At 38.0% G+C, this 21,123-nt stretch overlaps 1 protein-coding gene across 1 annotated transcript in view; it reads left to right on the top strand.

Moving 5' to 3' along the window:
* The window catches only part of DMD (dystrophin), a 1,204,567-nt gene that overhangs the window by 973,361 nt on the left and 210,083 nt on the right, over positions 1-21,123 (top strand). Inside the window, 2 exon segments of the mRNA XM_009334780.1 lie at positions 17,046-17,218; positions 20,894-21,050. Of these exon segments, the coding sequence (XP_009333055.1) occupies positions 17,046-17,218; positions 20,894-21,050 (330 nt within the window).

Raw genomic sequence — 21,123 nt, 5'->3', positions numbered from 1 at the left:
AGTTTTAGAGATTTTGTATCTATTAGCTAGCTCATTCCCTTTTATTGAGTTGGTCAGTTATCAAGGTTTCTCACATTTAAGAGAAGAAAGTAAGCTTTTCAGTATACAGCCAAAGTTTTCTTACACTAGTGTTAGTCAGGAGAATTTCAGTTTAACTCAGTAGGCATTTGAGATAAAAGCAGTGTATGTGAAGGGAAGTTTTAATCTTGATGAGACCTAGCACTGAATGAGTGCACGATGCGGGTGCACTATTATCCCTTTCTCCGTGAGTACTTATTGAATAGTGACATTACTCTGACAAGTTATGAATAGATCTGTCATGAGAATTATTTTTACCCAAAATTGATTAGATGTCAAATGTATGTATATAGAAGATAATAGGGCTAAGTGGCATTACACTGAATACCATAACAGTGACTATTGCTATGAGTGCCTTGAGGGATATTACACTTACCCTGTTTCAATCATAGTTTGCCTAATTTCATCTTTTAAATCTCTGGGAGTTCTTATGCTCATTCCACTGGGTTAAGACAATGTCCTAAAACTTCAAGAACTACTTCTGGGATATAAGTATTTTTTTTTTACCTAGCCTCTCTCTCTGCCTCTTCCTTCACCTCTAGCCTGGAATTCTCATTATCAGGACTTCATATGCAGATGTTAGCATATAATCATTATGGGATCTTTTTTTGCATGCCTTCTAATAAGATAGGGGCTTTTTTCAAAGATATAAAACATATCATGTGCCTCTTATTTTTCTTTTGCACTTAGTCTTCTGGGATTAAAAGCCATACATAGATCTTTTTAATTCTCTGATGAAAGCAATAGTGATACTTCAAAGAGGATTATACAAAAAAAGAAATACTATTTCTAGAGGGAACGTGTAACTTCTGGTTTTGTTTCTGTGAGCAAACTGTACTCCCTGGTGAAAATGTGGAAGCGGTCCCTCCATGAGCACTTTCATATTACACAGTCACCCGGATTCATGCTGTTATCTTTATCTCCTCACCTTCTTCTTCATGTCTTATAAGTAACCCCTCATTCGCTTTTTTATATACACATTTTTGGACTCAGTGTTAAAATTCACAGAGTTTTCTACAAATCAGAACATGATACATTGCGCTTAACTTCATAAAAGCATTAATTGCTGTGGATGTTGTAGAAAACACAAATATTCAGTAATAAGATGATTTCAACATGTGTTGTCAAAAATGCCTTTGTACCATGGAAGTCATGAGCATTTTTACATGCCAGTTGTTGCAGCAAGGGTGCAGAGAGGCCAGAAGCTCTGCTGAGGACTGCACAGTGATGGTGTTGATGTGCAAGAAGGCAGGGCAGCAACACCAGCTGAAGCAACTGTCTGCACATCAGAGGCTTTGACTCAGAAAGAAGTCCTGAGGGAAGTACCACCAACCAAGTCTCTAGCCATTTTGGGGTTGCTGGTGTGTCTCCTGGGGCTGGAGACAGCAATGTCCTTACCTGTGGGAGGTATGCTGTGGTTGTAGGAGTTTGCAGCAGGAGGTGAACAGACTGCGTACCATCTAGGGAAGACAAACAGGAGATCAGCAGGGTCTTCACAGAGGGATGTGGAAGGCAATGAGAGACACTTCTGTAAGCACACTGGCAGCAAAAGGAAGGTTAAGGAAAATGCAGGCCCACTGCTTAGTGGGGTGGGAGACCTGATGACCAAGGGCACGCAAATGTCTGAGGTACTCAATGCCTTTCTTATCTCCGTTTTCACTGGCAAGGTCTGCCTTTTGGAATCTTTAAGGTTCCCAGGCCTACTAACAGAGTCTGTGAGAGTGAAACATTACCCACTATAGAAGAAGATCAAGGTAGGGAACATTAACCCATGCAGCAGTACAGGTTGGGGCCAACTGGATAGAAAACAGTTTGCAGAAAATTATATGAAGGTCCTCATCAACAATAAGCTGAAGATGAGCCAGCAGTGTGCCCTCGCAGGATGGGGGGGAAAAAAGGCCAGCTGCCTCCTGGGCTGTTTCCAGAGAAGTGATTCTTCCTTTCCATACAACTTCTGAGATTCTGCAGCTGGAGTGCTGTGTCCAGTTCTGGGCTCCCCAGTACAAGACAGACATGGACATACTAGAGGGAGTCCAGTACAGGGCCACCAAGATGGTCGGGGGCTGGAGCACTTGATACGTGAGGAGAAACTGTTAAGAGCTGGACTTGCTCAGCCTGAGGAGGAGATGACTCGGGGAGACCTTACTCATCTCTGCAACTGCCTGAGGGGAGACTAAAGAGATGGCAAAGCCAGACTCTTCTTAGAGGTGGACAGTCACAGGATGGCAACAGGGGCAAGCTGGAACATAGGAATTTCTGATGATATAAGGAATTATTTCTTCTTTTGCTGTGAGAGTGGTCAAACACTGGAAAAGGGGTCTGTTGTGGAATCTTCATTCTTGGAGATGTTAAACGCTCAACTGGGCAAGGCCCTGAGCATCTCGCTTTCACTGGACATGCTTTGAGCAGGAGATTGGATCAGATGGTCTCTGGAGGTCCCTTCCTTCCCAAGTGATCCTGTGATTCTAAATATCAGCTACTGTGTTTTGTAGCAGGTGTGACTGGACAGAGGCATTTCTGGACTCGTATGGTATTGTAGATTTTCACTGGGTGTTTTTTTAATTGAAAGGTTGAATCAAGAATCTGTGCGCTTTCACATTCTTCTAATCTTTATTGTACCCAACATGTATATGATGTGTATTAAATGACTTTTTGTTGCAACAGAGTAGAAAGGTGCATTTTTCATTATAAGTCCAAGCATTATGTAGTGAGATTCTTAATGGATGAGGTTTTTTCTTATGGGTTTGGTCAGCATATCACTGTCCTTTTAGGGCTCTGATAATTCCAATATAACAGCAACATTAAATTTTGATCATGTTTTCCATAATCACTTCATGAATATTTTTACTTTTAAACAGAGATACCTATCACACAGTGCTTTCACAAACTGTTAAAGCTACTCATCCTTTGATATTTGATCATGGTAACCAGCTTAAATACTTCAGAGTTCCACTTTAGTCTGTGCTGAAAAACCCATTTCTTTATTACTTTACTACATTTTTTTTTTTCATTTGGAGAGTAGATTAATTCTACTTTTGAAACGGAGAAAATTCCAGAGTATCTAACTTTTTAAAAAGTAGCTTTTAGTCAGAACATCCAAGGAGGATTTTATCCAAGCCAGGAGTTTGAATGAATCATCAAGACTGTAAGACTTGAAAATAAATAAATAAAATCACAGGTTACAGAGCTCTTCTGAGCACTTTCTAAGTGGCTGATAATGTTCAGAATATCTGAATGCTGTCCACGTGAAAAAATGTATGTGCCTGGTTTTCATGCTGTGCAATACAATCTACAATTCTTTCTTCTCTTTTTGATTCCATCTTTGGTGGGGGGGGGGACCCAACCCAAAAAAACCAACAACTTCATAAATATGAGAGAGATGCTATTCATCTTCTGGCTTTATTACTATGAAAAATTTCAAAGTATGTTGCCAAAACATTAACAGCAAGATAAAATGCATCAGTCTAATTCTGTAGAGAGAGGATGATAAACCAGAATGCAATTGGAGAATCTTCATAAGGAAAGGGCTTATGATTGTAACAATTCCATTAAATCAGCCTTTTGCGGATAGCAGCCCAGTAAGGTTCATGGTAAATATTGAAGGAGATATTTTGTGGAAAAGAGTAGAAACAGATGAAGGAAGTTGCTTTTTACAGAGCAACAGGAATGGCGGGTGTTAATCCCCAGGGAATGCAAAGAAAACTAGGTGTAGAAAGGGTGAGAACATTTCTATTAAGTCCAAAGTAATCTTTCGGTAAAAATGATGGTCCTTCTTTCTCTGAGCTTGATACAGATAGATGTGAGAACTAATAGGTGTGTACGAACAAAATGATTTTTTTTTTCCCAGAATTAAATTGAATGGGGGGTGGGGGTGGGGGGGTGTGGTTTTTTTTTTTAATGTGTGTTGGCTCATTCGGATTGAATCTGAAGAGAATCTGGGAGGACCAGTTTCCGATGGCAGCAGTTCTGTTTTAACTCAGCTTATACTGCTTCTCCTACCCACTATCATCAGGGTTCATACAAAAGCAGCTACTGTCAATATCTCTGGGTATGTTATATGAACGCCGTTTAGAAACCTTTCGTATATACAGTTGCTGTATATGGGAGCTGCTGTGGGAGTAAAACAAGTTAAAAAGTAAAATAGGTATCGCAAGCCAGGTTGCCATAATAATTGCTTCTTACATTTTAATTTTTGTTTCATTGAAAGTATTACTTGCCCTCTTAAGTAGTAGTTAGCATTTATTTTAAGTAATAAACTGATAGCCAGTTCCTTTTTGTTGCAATCCAATATGTTGTTTTTGACAGTGTCTCTTCCAAGACTGCCTGTGGTACCATGCAGCGTTCCTCAGCACGTGACTTTTTCAACTTTGGGTGGTATTACTACTGTGGCTGGACTGTACGTTTGAGCAAAGTCTTTAGTTTTCTGAGGTATTTGAGTCCTGTTTCTGAGTGTATTCCTAAATTTTATAAATACATAGTATATTGGGATATTGTATGAACTGGTTTCTGAAAAAGTATCTATCAGCCCCATGTTTGTGTCACATTTAGTGTATTGTCAAGACTAATGAGAGCAACATATCAAAAGAACTTCTGCATATAAGAGCAACTTTGATGTGATTAGTATTGAAGTCAAGTACTTGCACTGTCCTATGTTTATAAAGTGTTTGATAAGTAATCTTGACTGAAGCGCTATAAAAGCAATTCCAGGGTATAAACTTAGGCCTGGATGGCATACTTTGGAGTGACAGTAGGTGAAGATGGCATACTTGATCTCTACAGGAACTTAAGTAGGAGTATATGACTTTCTTACAGTATTTAAGATCTGCTTAATATATTGTACTAATGACAAGAGTGTACTCTGTCTTCTGAGAACATATCTAAACCCTGAGTTCTTTTTTAAGTTTAAAGAGAAAGAGTGAGAAGGAAGGTGGGGTTTTTTTTTTTAATTTCATATATATTTGCTACATGACTTCTATTACTGGAAGCTCATCAGACCCACCTCAGTTCCTCCTTTAGTACTAAGTACACTTTAATTTTAAAAATGTGTATTTCACTTTTCTTTGCTCTTTGGTTTTGGGTTTTGGTTGGGGGTTTTTTTTGAGACAGAAAACGGAATAGATCAGTGTATCAGCTACTTTTACCTTTATTTCTGTAATGGTATCTACATTTGTCTCTCTGGCTGTGGTCTTTCTTTTGTTAATGTTAGGAGTCTTTATTTCGGGCAAAATTCAGGTAGGCTTTCATTTTTCTTCCAACAAAATATAAACAAGCCTCGAAAAGGCATAAATAATGGTTCCAGGTGACTGTCTCACTGTGCAGATCTGAGCTGATTGTTCCTATCTAGATCTAGAGGAAAACACTTACATGACTTCACCAATACAGCCTCTAAATTAAAATTATTTATTTTTTATTATGATAATGGAATTATTTCTCTTTTACCGGAACTGAAGGGAAGATAGAGGGAACAAGTGTATTTTTTTTCAGTTGGTGAATTGGAGAAAGTCAGTGATTCAAATTAACTGATTTTTTTTAATGACAATCTGAAAAATATGAACAGAAGTTTATTTTCTCCCCAAAGCAGCATTTCTCTTAAAATAAATAAATAAATAAAAAAGTTACGATTAAAAACCAAGTTTATCTACATGTCAGAATTTGCTGGTGATCTCATTTTTTCAGTGATATTTATCATTATAACCTGAAACTGTATTTACTGTGCGAGTGTATGCATCTTGCTAGGAAATCCAAGAAAATACCAAATAATTTTTTTCAGGATGTAAATCTTATTCAGAGACCCCTCGATACAGGCATCCTGTTCAACTTTGCTTGTGATTTTTGGATGCAACAAAACATGGTTAGACTTTGCCACAGAGACACCAATGAATATGATAGTTGCTATTCCGAAGGATTTTGTTAAAAATGTCTTCTTTTTTCGGATTCTGAACTTTTGCCAGTTATTTGCTTATTTTGAGGCAGTCAACATGCATTATTATATCATCTGAAGTAACTCATAGCAGAAAATACTTCTGGATGTCACTGCCTCTGTGGTTCAGGTTGTTCTGGAAGAACCAAAAGTGATGGAAATTCTTTGGGCTGAAAATTGATAAGGATGAAACTTTTCCTCTTATGTCAAATTCCTCGCAAATGTTCTCCAATACAATAGCACACTGAATGGTTAAACATCTCTATGTGCAGGTTACCAATAACAAGTTAACAGACCAGAAGTAATGCTATGCATTTTAATTTGGCTGTTGGGTTTTGGGTATTCACAGAAGCACAGTACTGGTTTAAAACTGGAAGTCCTGGTGTTGTGATTGATGTTGGTGTGAGCAGGCAGCTGAGGTTTCTGGGTCAGAGGGTCAGAAGGAAAAGTCCACTGAGGGAGGCTGTAGCACCACGTTCCCCTGAAGACCTTGCAGTGGGCTGCAGTTGGCGGCAGCTCCTTTCTGCAACCACCCTGGTCCTGAGCCTGACAGCTTTCATCACCATGTCAGCCCTTTTGGCAACAGCTGTTCAGGGCTACCTGAGCCTCTGTGGCTCTGCCCGTTGTTGCATTTAGAGGGGTGTCCATTCACACAGGGAGGTGTCATAATCCCACAGATGGTAGTTTTGGCCTGTTGGCTTCTCACCAGGTAGCTTAACATGTAGTACCCCTCATACTGAGCAGGGTTGTGGTTATAACATCATCAGGAGGATAAAACTAACGTGACTCACAGCAGTCTAAACTCGGCTAGTGTTCATTGTTAATGGGTAAACTGACCAACACTTGGTGCATTCTGTTTTGTGGTGACAGGAAAAGATGACATCAAAGGGTTGACGTCAAAGGGTTGAAGTAACTTTGCTAATAGTTGACTGACTCAGGGTGGTTTTCTCTGTGGTAACTTTTCTGACACCTCTTGCTTAAAACCTAGAACATCAAAAGATCCTGAGGCCACACTAGCATGGCCTGTATTCCCACTGAAAATCAAGATTAAGTGTACTTTTGCCCTTTATGCTGCCCAAGTTTCTGTCCTCCCTAGGCTTGCCTCAAGACAGCTCAGGTAGGAAGGATTTGACACAAGTATGTGCAGAAGCACTGGAGCTTTTTCATCATTCCCTCTGGCTTAAGGCCCACTGGGTCCCACTTAACTGTTCATAATCAAGGGCAGGTTAACTGCAGCAGACCTTCCACTTTAGTAGAGAGTAACACCTGAAATAGTATAAATTCCTAATTAAAATCTCATCTTTGGAACAATGGTAACTTCTAAAAGGAGCCCTAAAACCATTACAGTTATTGTTCTGCTTGAACCAGTTTTAATAATGTGTAATGTATGAGGCCTCTAGTTTCTGCTTTATGTTCTGCGTTGTTCTCTTTAGAGTTTTAATAAGATTTTATGTTGTTTTAATTGATTGAACATCATGTTATGAAACTGATGTACCAATTATTTTTCCCCAAGCATCAAAGATGTTACCGACAAAAATGTGAAATGTCAGAATTTATTTTAAAAAGAAAAAAAGATTGCAAAAATGATTGGTGACAGAAGGAATTAGGAGAATATATAGACCCAAAATAGTTTCTTTTAATTATAAAATGCTCTTAATTTTTGTTTTAGAAGGGTTTGGAAGAACATGAATTCCATAGGTGGTAAAATAGGAGATGTCCTATTGTTACATGTTGGTGCATTGAAACCTTAGATCCTTTTCTGTGAAACAAATACATACAGTCCTGTATGTACAAATAATTTTTCTTCTAGGAATGGTAATTAACAAATTTATAATTTATAACATTTATAATTAACAAATCTCTGGTATATTTCACTATGGGTTGGTGACAGAGAAAACAACTTTGTCCTTTCTTCTTTCATAAGATTTTTTTTTTTTTTCTCCAGGCCTTGAGACAGTTGTGCAGTTAACCCTTTCTGGCTGCTTGTTGTAAGAGAAAATCAGTATTAATTTGAAGCACTGGGATGTCAGTGGAACTAATAGAGGTAGATGCTGTCCAAATTGTCCAGCAGGACTTTCAGACCTTGCCTGAGTAACTGAGTGGAAGTAATGTTCCTGCAGAGGATGATGTTGCCTTTGTGCTGCTACGGTTTCACCTCTGGCAAATGGGGAGAGGGCAAAATTAGACATGCTGAAAGTAGCAGCATAATTATTTTGCTGCAGAAAGATTGACGAAAGGCTGACAGGGTGAATGTGCTGACAGAATGTGCAGGTGTGATGGGATTAGACATTCATTGAAGTACGGGGGTCAGGACCTGCATATTTGTTGGGAGCAGACTGCCTTCTAAAATCTAGAAAACTATGGTAGTTTGTAATGGGCCTAATGGTTTTACTTTCAGAAAATTGTGTGTATGACTTCATGCACCTTTATGTTATTTCCCTCCTACTCACCCAACCCTCAAATACAGAGTTTTCAAAGGCAGATATCTAAGCCCATTCTTAGACATCTCAGTAGAGGTAGCTGATTTTCTGACGTACAGAATAGTCGCAACTCCCACTTCAATACATATGCTTTGTTTGTTTTGTTGCATTTGTTTACCTGGAAGGTAGTACAGGCTATGGTAGTAAAATAAATATCATATAGTTATACTATACAGTAAAAGTTCTTCATTGCTGTGACTACTAGAAATTTTTCTGCCTTAGTGGTATGGTATGGAATGTCCCTTGGGCCAGTTTGGGTCAGCTGTCCTGGCTGTGCCCCCTCCCAGCTTCTTGTGCACCTCCAGCCTTCTCAGTCGGTAGAGCATGGGAAGCTGAAAATTAACATAATGTTTCTTTCTAATTGGGGTTTCCATCCTCAAAATAATGACAAGACAAACAGGCAAACAGTAAAAATAACAATTATTTCCATTAAAGTTACTATTAACAGAATAGTTTCTACTTCTCTAATCTAATGGTAAGGATTTGACTGAAACAAATCCTGAGTGAAACTATCTCTATAAATGTAGAAAGCTTTGTATGTTTAAAGATTGGTTTCTTTATTTTATCTATTTATTTGTATTTTCATTACATGTGTCATGGTTTAACCTCAATCGGCAACTAAGCACCACACAGCCACTCGCTCACTCCCCTCCCAGCCCGTGGTGGGATGCGGGAGAGAATTGGAAGAGTAGAAGTGAGAAAAACTTGTGGGTTGAGATAAAAGCTGTTTAATAATTGAAATAAAATAATGATAATAATAATAATAATAATGTAATAATGTTAATAATAATACACAAAGCAAGTGATGCACAATGCAATTGCTCACCACTGACTGATGCCCAGCCAGTCCCCGAGCAGTGACCCCCCCCCCCAGCCAGCCTTCCCCAGTTTATGTACTGAGCATGATATCACATGGTATGGAATATCCCTTTGGCCAGTTCGGGTCAGCTGTCCTGGCTGTGCCCCCTCCCAGCTTCTTGTGCACCTCCAGCCTTCTCAGTCGGCAGAGCATGGGAAGCTGGAAAGTCCTTGACTAGTGTAAGCACTACCGAGCGACAACTAAAACATGGGTGTGTTATCAACATTGTTCTCACCCTAAATCCAAACCACAGCACTGTACCAGCTACTAGGAAGGAAATTAACTCTATCCCTGCCGAAACCAGGACAACATGTAAATGAAAGTAGTCACTCAGGGTTTTTCTCAGTCTTCAAGAAACACACCAAGAAATCCATAAACTACCCCAAAACACATGGAATTATGTAAGAATTTATACTTAATTATAACTGAATACAAATTAATTGCTAGAGGTCTCATAAAAATTGGTTTGATTATTTCCCTATGAACAAGGGAGAAATATAAGGCCTTGTGCTATGTCTCAAAAGCCAGTCCTGTGAATGAGGATCTGCACAATAAAGACTCAAGCATATGTTCAAATGATTGGGTTGGTGCTCTTAAGAGTTACTACTCCATAGCTGAGGCAGCTCACTGTTAATGAAATGAAGAAGCCCACACCATGTTTTCACCGTTACTCTCTGTCAGCAAGAGATGGCTACATCCTTAGATGTACCATGTAATCTCTTGCAATCTGAAAATAGCCTAAACTGAAGGTTGTTTTGCCTGTTTATAATCTTTTCTGAAGACAATTTGCCTTTCTGAAGGCCCAATTTGCTAAATAAAGCTTTTATATCTTCTTTTAGATGAAGGAAGCTTTCAAATGTGAATTTTGGTCCCTTCTTAATTCTGGGACTTGTAGAATTTGAAACCATAACAGAAACTTACAGAGATTGTTTTCTGCAGAGCAAAGTTATACTTTTAGCTTCCACTCATCAACATTTGATTCTCTCTTAGAGAACTAACTCTTATCCTTTGTTATCTTGAAAAATGTGTTGGGAACCTAGAAATGCCTTAATGATATTCATAAGCTTATCTTCCCAATAGAAAAGACCTTTTTATCTTTCTTTTTAATCAAGTCATTAGCATGAAACTCAGAGATGTAATCATACCAGACTGGAATTGGGGTCATGCCATAAGCTAGCTGAATAGGAGGCTTCATGGCATGATGATGTATAGCCATTTCACAACAATGCTTTTAACTCAGTAAGTCTGCCCTTTAATTACATTTTAAATCTCATCTGAGAATTTTTTATCATTATGCAAATTGTTCAGTAAATGCTCTCATTCTAAGACCCAATAAAAGTTCTGCTTATGGACTGGGAGAACAAATTATTTAAAAGCTTGATCGAGGGACCAAGAGCTTCTTTCCCACTTCGTTCATTGCAACAGAGCTTGGTTGTGTTAGCGAAGGTGGTCTATATGGTAACAAAATGTTATACTTATCACTGTTAGAGTCTCACTGTTAGATTGTTTGGAAACAAAATAGATTCCAGAATCTTATCTCAATTAGTTGTATTTTGATCTGAAAAAAAAAAGAGAAAAAAACACGCAAAAACCAACAACCAGTTCTTAAAAGAACTATGACATTTAAAAGAGGGAAATCCAGTTGAACCAGTAGTGTCTTGCAAAGCAGAAAAAACACTTCAGAATTTTGTTCCAGCATTAATCTAAATCATGGTATTTTCAATCTAGAACAAGTGATTTCTTTTGTTTTTTTTAAAAAAGTACATTTCTTTGTGTTCAAATACTTTGAAGACAATGACTATCTCACAAGGACAGACTGTCATAAAGAGTAGTGCAAACTGGCCTTCTATTGCCAGAAACAAAAGAATTGGATCAAGAGCATCTTGTACTGAGTCTACCTCTCATGTGCCTAAAATGCATTGGACTTGCTGTGCTGAAGCCATTAATTCAACATCTCCAGAACTATACCACCCACAAAACCATTCCTCTATCTAGCAGACAGAAGAATAAGCCGTGATCCTGAAAGAGGTGCCACGTGCATGAGTCTTTGTGCATCCAAAGGCTGCTGGAGTCTGCCGGGGCACAAAAAAAAAGACTCAAACTCTCTGAACTCTCACACAGAGTTTAATGCTTTAGGCAGAATCAGAGATTTGTAGGAGTTTAGATGTAATTAAATAAAAGCAAGTGGGATGTTTAATTTGAAATCCAGTCCCCAGGATGTGCTAGACAGAATTGCAAAATACAGATAATGACTCCAGTTCCTATATCTGTAGAAGCCATAAGGAGGCTGCAAAAAAACTGTGAAAGGGGAACCATTTTTGGTTATACCAGCTGAACTCCCCTGTTGGTAAAAATTCACAGACTATGCCAAGCCCTAAGAGCTACTCTATCCCCTTCAAGTCCATAGAGCAGAGATCTATTCTTTATAGATATGCTTTGTTCAGTAGTATTGTTGGAACAAAAAAATACTGGTTTGAAACAAGTTTGTCAGTTCTGCCTTCTCCAGGCACCTGAAATGATGTTTAACCAATGAGAATGCAAAATAAAAGCAGAAAGAAACCCACGTTATTGAGGAGTTTTGAGATCACCACAAAAGAACATAAAAATAAGTTTTTTACTCACAGAAGGTTGTATTTTAAAGCGAGGATGGAAAGGAAGGGAAGAGAAAGGAAAGAGGGTAAAGGAAGGGAGAAAAGGAGAAGGAAGAGGCAGGAAAGGAAAAGGAAGAAAGAAGAAGAAAAAGAAAAGAGGAAAGCAAAGGAAAAGAGGAAAGAGGAAAAAAGAGGAAATGACAGGAAGGGAAAGGAAGGGAGGGAAGAAGAATGGAAAAGAAAGAATGGAAAAGAAAGAAAGAGGAAGGAAAAAAGAATGGAAGGAAAGAAAAGAGAGAAAGGGAAGGAAAAGAGAAGGGGAAGAAAAGGAAATGAGGAAGGAAAGAAAGGAAGAGAAAAGCTAAAGGGGAAGGAAGAAAAAAGGTAGGAAAATAGAAGAAAAAAAGAAGGTAGGAAAAGAGAAAAAAGGACGATGGAAAAAAGGAGGATTACATTATTCATATTGTCTGTACAGAATAAGAGGTTTAAGTAAATATGCTACTAATTTAAGCTATTTAAAATGTTTAGCTGTTATTTTTCCAGAAATTATTTAGGGGTAATATAATATGCTCTGTGAATATAAATATGAAGGGGACGATTAGTTCAGCTAACTACACAGGTGGAGAGAGATTATAGAGGTGTAGGATCTTTGGTTTGTTTTGACTAATTTTATGATAGCTTTTCTAGCTATTTCGGTATTAGTATTACAGAAATAGTATTGTAAAGTATAGTACTTCTGAGCTATGTATAGCCACACAGGTATTACTTGCTGATGCTTTGAGTACATGTATGTAATCATGCAGGCTGAGTTTATTTTTTTAGTTACTGTCAGTGAAGATCATTTCTTTCCTCTGTGTTTAATCAGATGGTACTGTCTTTAATTTTGTGAGCCCTCATACCTCAATTAATGCCATTTATTTCATTAGTAACTTTGTACAGTACCTAGAAAATGTAACATGCTTCATTGGAAATGAAAAGCACAATTCCAAGGATGGAACTGAGTTTGTAGAGGAGGAAATAAGTGCTTTAATTTCTTTAAATTATTATATAATTAATTTTGTTTCTACGTTGTATAAAAGATAAAAGTTTTGTCAGCTGTGCTGCATTAATTTCCATGTCTTAGTCTGACTCATGTATAGTCCAACTAGTGTAACTAATTCCTTCTTTCTAGGACTTAATTTTACTTCTAGCCTACCAATCCCTCTCTGATGTATTGCCAAAATAATGGCAGATTTTGCCATGTGTCCTGTCCTTTATATGTGATGCCTATATATTGCATATGGGATGTGAAGGATATTGACACTGATTAATTCTTTCTGATAAAGTATCTCAAACTGTATTGAATTCTTATAGGACTTTCTCTGCTATGTGGAGGCTGACAGGTCTTTCAATACACTAGGTTCCACAGCAATGGCTCTGCTGTGTTTTACAGGGCTCTGTGTAAAGTAAAACATGTGGAGCCACAGGTGAATTTCTTTTACCTACCAAGAGGATTAGAGCAGTGAGGATGTCTGCTCCTATGGACAATGCTAGCAGTAGTTCCAGGGGGGAGAACTGAGTTGGGCAAGTGAGAAATATATCCATCCCCTAGCTTTACGGCAGTATTGGGTGTGCTGTCTTACAGCGTTAGTGTATTTCTCCCCTGAAATCATGCATAGAGGTTTCAAGGGCTCAGGACAAAAGTGAAACAGCCAGAACAAATTTCCTCACCCTGTTTTGCCCAAGAAGATTGCTCCCCTCGAGACAAGTTTATTTCATCTCTTTATCACTCTTAGTTCTGTGACTTAGTTCTAGACTTATTCTATATAGTATAATAATGTAAATACACATTTTTAACTGTGTAGAAACTTATAATAGCTATTCAATAAGGTTTCTATGAACAAATATTATGGTGCCTTTTATCATCTAACTATATAGTTCATCTTAATAAAGGGGGATTTCATTCTGAAACTCTTAGGCAAACCTGGACTTGATGGGGTTGCAGCTCTTTCTAAGCAGTTCAGCTCACTCTAAGCAGTAACTTGTGATCAAAAAGATGTGGATTTGAAAATTAATTTAGGCTAATAACCAATACTCATTAATGAGTTACTGTAGCAAATGTATTCTTTCATTATCTGTTTTTCATTTTGCTACCTGCTCTTTTTAAAGGAATCTATTTCCACACACTCTCAGTAATAACCACTACAGCAAAGTTGCAGCATATGGAGTCAACTTAAGTCCAATTGTAATCCAGTAGAATTATACCAGGATTGATTTTTCATCCTCTGCAGTTCCTCCATGTGTTTGAACACACTGGAAAAGATGAAAATGCAGTAAATAGTTTATATTTAGTCTATATTCTATGCTTTTTGGTATGATGTGTAATGGTAACATACTTTTGCAACTATCTTAGCAGTTTATGTGATGAAATAGATCTTCCTGCTTTATTCTTGTCAAGAAAAAGAATCTAGTTCATATTGATCTTTCACTTGTATTTTTGAAACATGGAAATTACTTATTTCAGAAAACAAATAAAAAGTGTATAGATCTTTTTCTTGTACGTACTCTGCTTCTCTTGGGATGTGAAGGAGTCACAAAGAAAGGATCTGAAATGCACCAACCAAAATGGAGTAAATACCTTTGTCGACGTAGGCTTCCTGCAGAGTTGGAATAAACTACTTTTAGGAGCATTAGAAGATGTGCAGTTTACACAAATAATTTGGAATAGGAAAACCACGTTTTGAATACTAAGCTTTTGATGAGTGCTTCACTTCTCATGTTTGTTGAGCATTTAACTGACTGTCCAGATTTATTGTGATACTATATAGTATTCTGAAATAACAGGGATATGGCTTGATACTATTTTCAGAAATATGTATGTGTCAGGAGAAAAGCACGGAATGTGTAGACTACGAGACACTTTTTCTAAAAACAAGAAAAATGTGGAAGTGCATTTTTTTTTTTAATTTTTGTGTTATAAAATGCTATGAGTGTATGTGTGGTAAAACAGCAAGGGAGCATAGATTTGACAGCTTCCTACTGTGAATAGTTATGCGACACACATGTTTCATGGCACATGTTTTCGCTGAGGAAAAGGCAGCTGTTTCCATCACCACCCTAAAAACTAAGCATTTTGTGCAACAGGTAGTGCATATAATTCTTTCATTCAGCAACAGATTCATCAGGTTTTAATTGTGGAGGGACCTTAGAAGTATACAGACATTAAAAGTGAACTTTTTTACTGTGAGCTTTATCCTTTCTTATATACTGTTTTGGCTGTTTACATGAGGTTAGGGATAGTTAACCTCACTTAAATAAAACCTCCAAATGCATACATGAAGAGAAAGAAATTTGGTAATAGAGTATTCTTCAGTCAAGCAAACAAAATATCGCAGCTGGAAGCTGAAGTTAGCAACATTCAGACTTGAAGTTCAAATTTTCAAGTAAGGGCATTAATACCTGGAGTATTATACATGGTTATGTACCTTAATAATGGCATTTTTAAAAATCTAAATTGTCTATTTAACATCAATAAATAAATACAATATTTATAATACAGTTGTTTTCTGCAGAATTACATCTGATGTATTCCAAACTCATTCCTAACTACTTTACTGCTAGGATGACCATAGATAAAGTAAAATAGTTGGATAAGAGCTCCTATACTGTGCCAAAGACATTCCTAGCCCTCCCTGAAATTGCTCCAAATACAGTGCTAGTTGTTACTGTGCAAGAAATAGGTATCCAGTAAAGGATGGCAAATGACATTTGGAACAGCAGTAGGTGGACAAGGACAGTCTACTCGTGATTCAGTGCAGCTAACATTGCACTTAAAGTATCAAATAAAACCAATTCAATTAGGAACACACCAAGTAGACAAGTTGTGTGCTCCCCTACTTCAAAGTCATTCTTCTAAAGAAAATTACAACAAATTTCCATTGGGGGCTATCTGTGATGCTCAGTTAGTGCTGGGTCTTGCTCTCAAATGCCATAAATCATTTCCCATTTCACACTTCATCCTCAGCACTCCCATTTCAGGCAGCAAGAAACCACCACCAGAAATCTTAGTGCCCAAGCATCCCCGGAGAAAAGGCAGAGCTTTATTCACTAGGTCATTTTCTTTGTTTCTTTGTGTGCTTCTTTGTTTGAAAGTCAAAGTACTTTTGTGCATATGTGGCTACATATAGAGTATGTGTGTGCTCATGTATGTACATGTTTAAATTATTATTTTTTTATTTATTTTTATTCTGTTTAAAGAGCTTGATTCAACACTGTTCACTGCGAACGAATCTGTGACCTTGTGGAGCTGCAGCATGCAAATGTCTTGGAGAAGGACAGCCAGCGTACAAAGGCTGCATTGAGTGTGTGGGCAGGCAGGAATGATGGTACCAGGCAGCTCTCTAAAGAATGTTCTTTTGGCAGAAACAGCCGTGCTAAAAATGAGGGGGAAAAATTAATTCAAAATATAGAGCTGGCCTGCAGTTACGAAGCGATAAGAAAAGTTGGCTGTTCAGCATGAGCTGCCAGTTGCATATTCTAGGTCCTTGCTATTCTCAGGCCCTCCTACAGCCATGGCCCTGACCAGTGTTTTGATATAGCACAAAGTGGCTGTTTATTGCTATTGACTGCTGAGGCCTGTGCTCCAAAATGCGTTCTGTCAACAGAATGTAAGTGAACTTGGCATTTTAAAGCTCAGCTGCTGTAGATGCCTAGATTTCTTGGAATTGCCATGCAGCAGGACCGGTGTTGCAGTCCCCAGCTCAAACTGAAAATGTTGCACAGGAAGACGTATCATGTGAAGGTCAGATTTACCTGAGGGTTTTGTGGGGTTTCTCTTTCCTCATCAGCATAGTAAATATATCTTGCCCTTGCTTTGTTGCCTGTCAAAGGCTAGACCTCTAACCTTCTGAATTTTGTTCAGTATGCTCTGTATGGAAAAAAAGTCATTATTCAATGCAAATGGCCTTCACGTGAAAGGGAAATATGGCTGTGTATACAGCATGAGATGATTGCCATAAAAGGAGTAATCAAGATCTGTGCTAACTCTGTGTTACACTGAGGATTTTTCTCTTTTGAGAAGTGATATTTTCTATAATTTTGTAAGAAATCACACATATTGTTTTCTATTGCTTCTGTAGGAACTACAGGCGGAAATCGATGCTCATACTGACATCTTCCACAACCTGGATGAAAACGGGCAGAAAATCCTGAGATCCCTGGAAGGCTCTGAGGATGCAGCCCTATTGCAGAGACGTCTGGATAACATGAACCTCAGATGGAGTGATCTTAGGAAGAAATCTCTGAACATTAGGTAGGATCCGAACGTAAATGAAAGCCTACAGTTGGTGTGTAAGGTGGACTGCTGCATTTTGCCAGTAAAAGCGTTTAATTTTGTTTCTGATAGCACTGTTTCTGTCCATTTTTAAATGATCTGTGCTATTTTGAATGTTGGCTTAGCTTTGTAAGAATGATTAGGTTTTTTGGTGTGAAAATGATAGTAGGGGATTAGGATTTGAGGCATATGATGAGGTTTTATAATTACAGAAGGAGAGATTAGCATGTTTAAAGAGTAACTGTACCCCCTTTAAATGTAGGCTTTTTCTAGAGCTGGGTATGACTTATCAATGAGTCATGAAAGAAAATTATTAAACAACCTATATTTATGATAAGCTTTATTTCTAAGGCTGCTATTTCCAGTGCAAAACTAAGAACAGCCTTGCAAATGAGAAGACACATTACTTAAGATTTTAGCTGTTGTCTGGAGAGTGGACATAACTACCAAACAAAATCCAGGGGTAAAAGGAAATCCATAGGTAGTGTCACGAGAGGAAAAACTTCTCCTTGCAAGGAAAACTATAATAAAGGGTAATGTTACAAATGATGAAGTGAGGTACAGGCTTCAATGGGCTGAACACTGCTTTTCAAAAGAGTTTGTTCAGGAAGCTTCTCTTCAGAAATGCAACTTTTACAATAGGCAGCCCAGCTCTGTTGCGTTCAGTCTTGAGCATTTTTTCATTTGCTTGCTTGCTGCGTGTTGGTGATAGTTCAGAGGGCAGCAAAAGGTTTTTCAAATAAATGTATGAAATATTAGCTTTTTTCCAGCTCAGGCTCTGAGGGAGGTCAGTCTGTGTGATGGCAAAAGCCATCTTCATAACATCAATCATTAAAAATAAATGAAGGATGTGAGGTTGAAAAGATATTAGTAGCTAAAGAAAAAAAGAGACAAATTCCTCCTTTTTTTTCTGAGGAGCAAAAGAAGAGGGATATAACCCTTCAAGGTCTTTCTGAGATTTTTTTTCTTTTACCCATGAACTTGCCCAAATGCAGCGATGTTTGAGATGATAAAAACAGCCAGTTGGCCAAATATCAGTAACCAAATATATGGAACTTTCTGTCTTTCAGTTTTTGCAGTTCAACGTATTGCTGCTATTAATCAAGTCAGAAATAGTAACCCTCATTATATCACAGTGACTTCTTGTATTAAACATTCAAAGCACCAGACCTCCTCTCTAAAATATTTGCTTTCAATAAAAGGCTCAAGGTGTTCAACAACTTACTGATTAGGATAAGAAACAATTCTCAACTTCTGAGACATTCAATTTAAATGTTGCTGGCCACTAGGCTGAACGAACAGGCTATTCTCAGTCTGTCTGCTTGGAGCTATTTCTTTCCATCATACACTATGGAATGGATTTCATCATAACTAGCAATGCTTATGCAAGAGAGGTATAAGAGCAGAAATATGAAATGTTCCCCAGGCAGCAGTCCTACAAGTCTCCTTATTTAGCGTAAGTTTTAGACTGCTGAAACAGAAGACCCATGCTGTTGCTCGGCTTAGGTGGGCATTCTTTTCTAAATCCATTAGATGAAATATATGGTAGATATCAAGAGAAGCCAAGCTCATTTACATTATTACCTTTCTTTCGTTCTGATACGTCAGTACAGTTTAACCTAATAAACACTTTCTTTCTTTCTTAGAAAGAACTCATTTTTTAAAATTTTTTTCCTATTATGTTTTGTCTGCACATGCTTGAACACAGTTATAAATATATGAGTGTGTGCATATAATGTACACTAGCATGCACATACATAAACATATATTCCCGAAGCCGAAAGAAGGGCAGAACAAGATGGGTTCAGGGAAACCGTTCATCAAACTAGAGTGACCGCTTTGGGTCACTCTTTTTGCACTTTTTCCCAGTAAAGCCAGACCTGGGGAACCAAGGAAGAAATGAAGGCCCTAGTGTTTGCCGCCAGTTACTGCCTTGTCCGGAGGAGGTGGAAGCTTGCATTTGCTGAGATAAACATGGGAGACGGGCGTTAACCTGACTCAGAAACCTGGTTCCTTGACTGTCCCCCCTCCAAAAGCCCTGTGGTCCTTGCTCTGGCTGTTGTCTCCTGCAACTCCCCATACAACATCCCTGCTTCTCTCCCCCTTCACTGCTTTCAAGGGCATCCTGGGGCTTCCCCAGCCCTCACTGCCTGCAGGGCTGGCCTCCCCCAGCAGCGCCTGCTGTGAGGCAGTTTTGCCCCAGCCTACAGCTGCCCTATGAGAACAGAGATCAAAAGGCAGCATGGTCTATGTGTGTCCCTCCCACATAGCCTTTAAGTTTGAAAAAGGAGAAAATTTTCCATCAGCTCACATACCAGAGCAGCTGAGCTTTCTGTCAGCCTATGGCTAATCAATCTGTCCCTTTCCTTTCTCTTTCCTCGCCGCTCCAATTACCTGGTGTAAGAGGCTAGAAAGAAGACAGGATCCAACTGTCCTTACCTTCAGCAATTCCTCATTTCCATATCCAAAATAAGTTATAAGGTTGGCAAACACTGAGTCCATATTTATCACATTTCTTTATAGACCATTCTATATGAAGTATAGGAGTAAAATTTTCACTGTCAGAAAATATGTGATTTTATGTGCAATCACTGAAAAAGAAGAGAAATGTTATACAAACAAAGCTGGAAGTTAAACAGAAAATATATGAAAGAAAAGAAAATCTGTCTTTATTTTCCAGTACATTTTATCACTTTACTGTTATCTAATACAAAATATCTGGTTTGCATTACGAAGAGGAATTCTTATGTTACCTGGAAGTGAATTAGGAATTCCTTTCCAATCAGCAATTAAAAAATAGCACACTCTTAAGTCTAGAAAGACAAAATTTTAGTGTGCTTTATCTATGGTATAAACAAAATTGAAGATTTGATCAGTCCAGTGATGTTTCAGTCACATATTTTCTCTCCATAGAAAAGAGTTGCTGGAAATTAGTCGCTCAATACTTGATCACAGTATTAAAAAAACACATTTACACATACACAGAGGAAATATTTAGAAGATGCCCTTATGGTGGAGACCTTGTTTGCACAAAGTAGTATTCTGTCTTTTAATTTTTCCAGTTATTCAATTAGTTTCATCCACACCTCTGTTCAAATGGCACAGACATTTGGGTAGTGTAAGGAGATTCTATTGGCTTTAGCAATTTTCTCATGACTTTTTTGGGAAAGGATGGCATTGGTTCTCTTACCTTAAACATGAGCAACCACATGAATCTTGTGTGAGTTTGGATGTTTTTGTGTAGTGGTTTAGAGAAATGCTTGCTCTTCTCTGAGTTGAAAACTACTCTCTACATTTTAGTTAATTAATCTCCTAGTAATCCTAAGTGATGACTAAGTTACTTTCATGCTAGTCCTGCATAATATTTGTGCACATTTAGTGAGACCAAAAATTCAACACAGCTATTACCCACTGCTGAAGAAGAAAGCTAAAAAAAAACAACCAAGAGATGGGAAAAGAACAGAAGTTTTAGGCCAGGGCTGTGGAACCAAATTTAAATCAGTGTTGCCAGAATCTAATTCAAAGCTACTGAAGTTATTTAAAAATCATTAAGTTAATGAAACACTGGGATCTTTCTCAGTAAATAAGCTTGTACAATTTGTTTTTTATTTTTACTGTGCCTGAATATATCTTATATTTAACACATACTTTCAGATCCCATTTGGAAGCCAGTACAGACCAGTGGAAGCGTTTACATCTCTCTCTTCAGGAACTTTTGGCATGGCTGCAATTGAAGGAGGATGAATTAAAACAGCAAGCACCCATTGGTGGAGATCTTCCCACTGTGCAGAAACAGAATGATATTCATAGGGTATGATTTTTTTAAAATGATCTTTCAGTCTTTGCTTTTTGTTTTGCAGGTTAGTGCTGCATGAAACAGTCCT

The sequence above is a fragment of the Pygoscelis adeliae genome, unplaced genomic scaffold (assembly GCF_000699105.1).
Source record: "Pygoscelis adeliae isolate BGI_AS28 unplaced genomic scaffold, ASM69910v1 Scaffold91, whole genome shotgun sequence".
Classification (NCBI taxonomy): Eukaryota; Metazoa; Chordata; class Aves; order Sphenisciformes; family Spheniscidae; genus Pygoscelis; species Pygoscelis adeliae.
The sequence above is the reverse complement of the archived record's forward strand: the minus strand, read 5'-3'. Positions and strand labels throughout refer to the sequence as shown.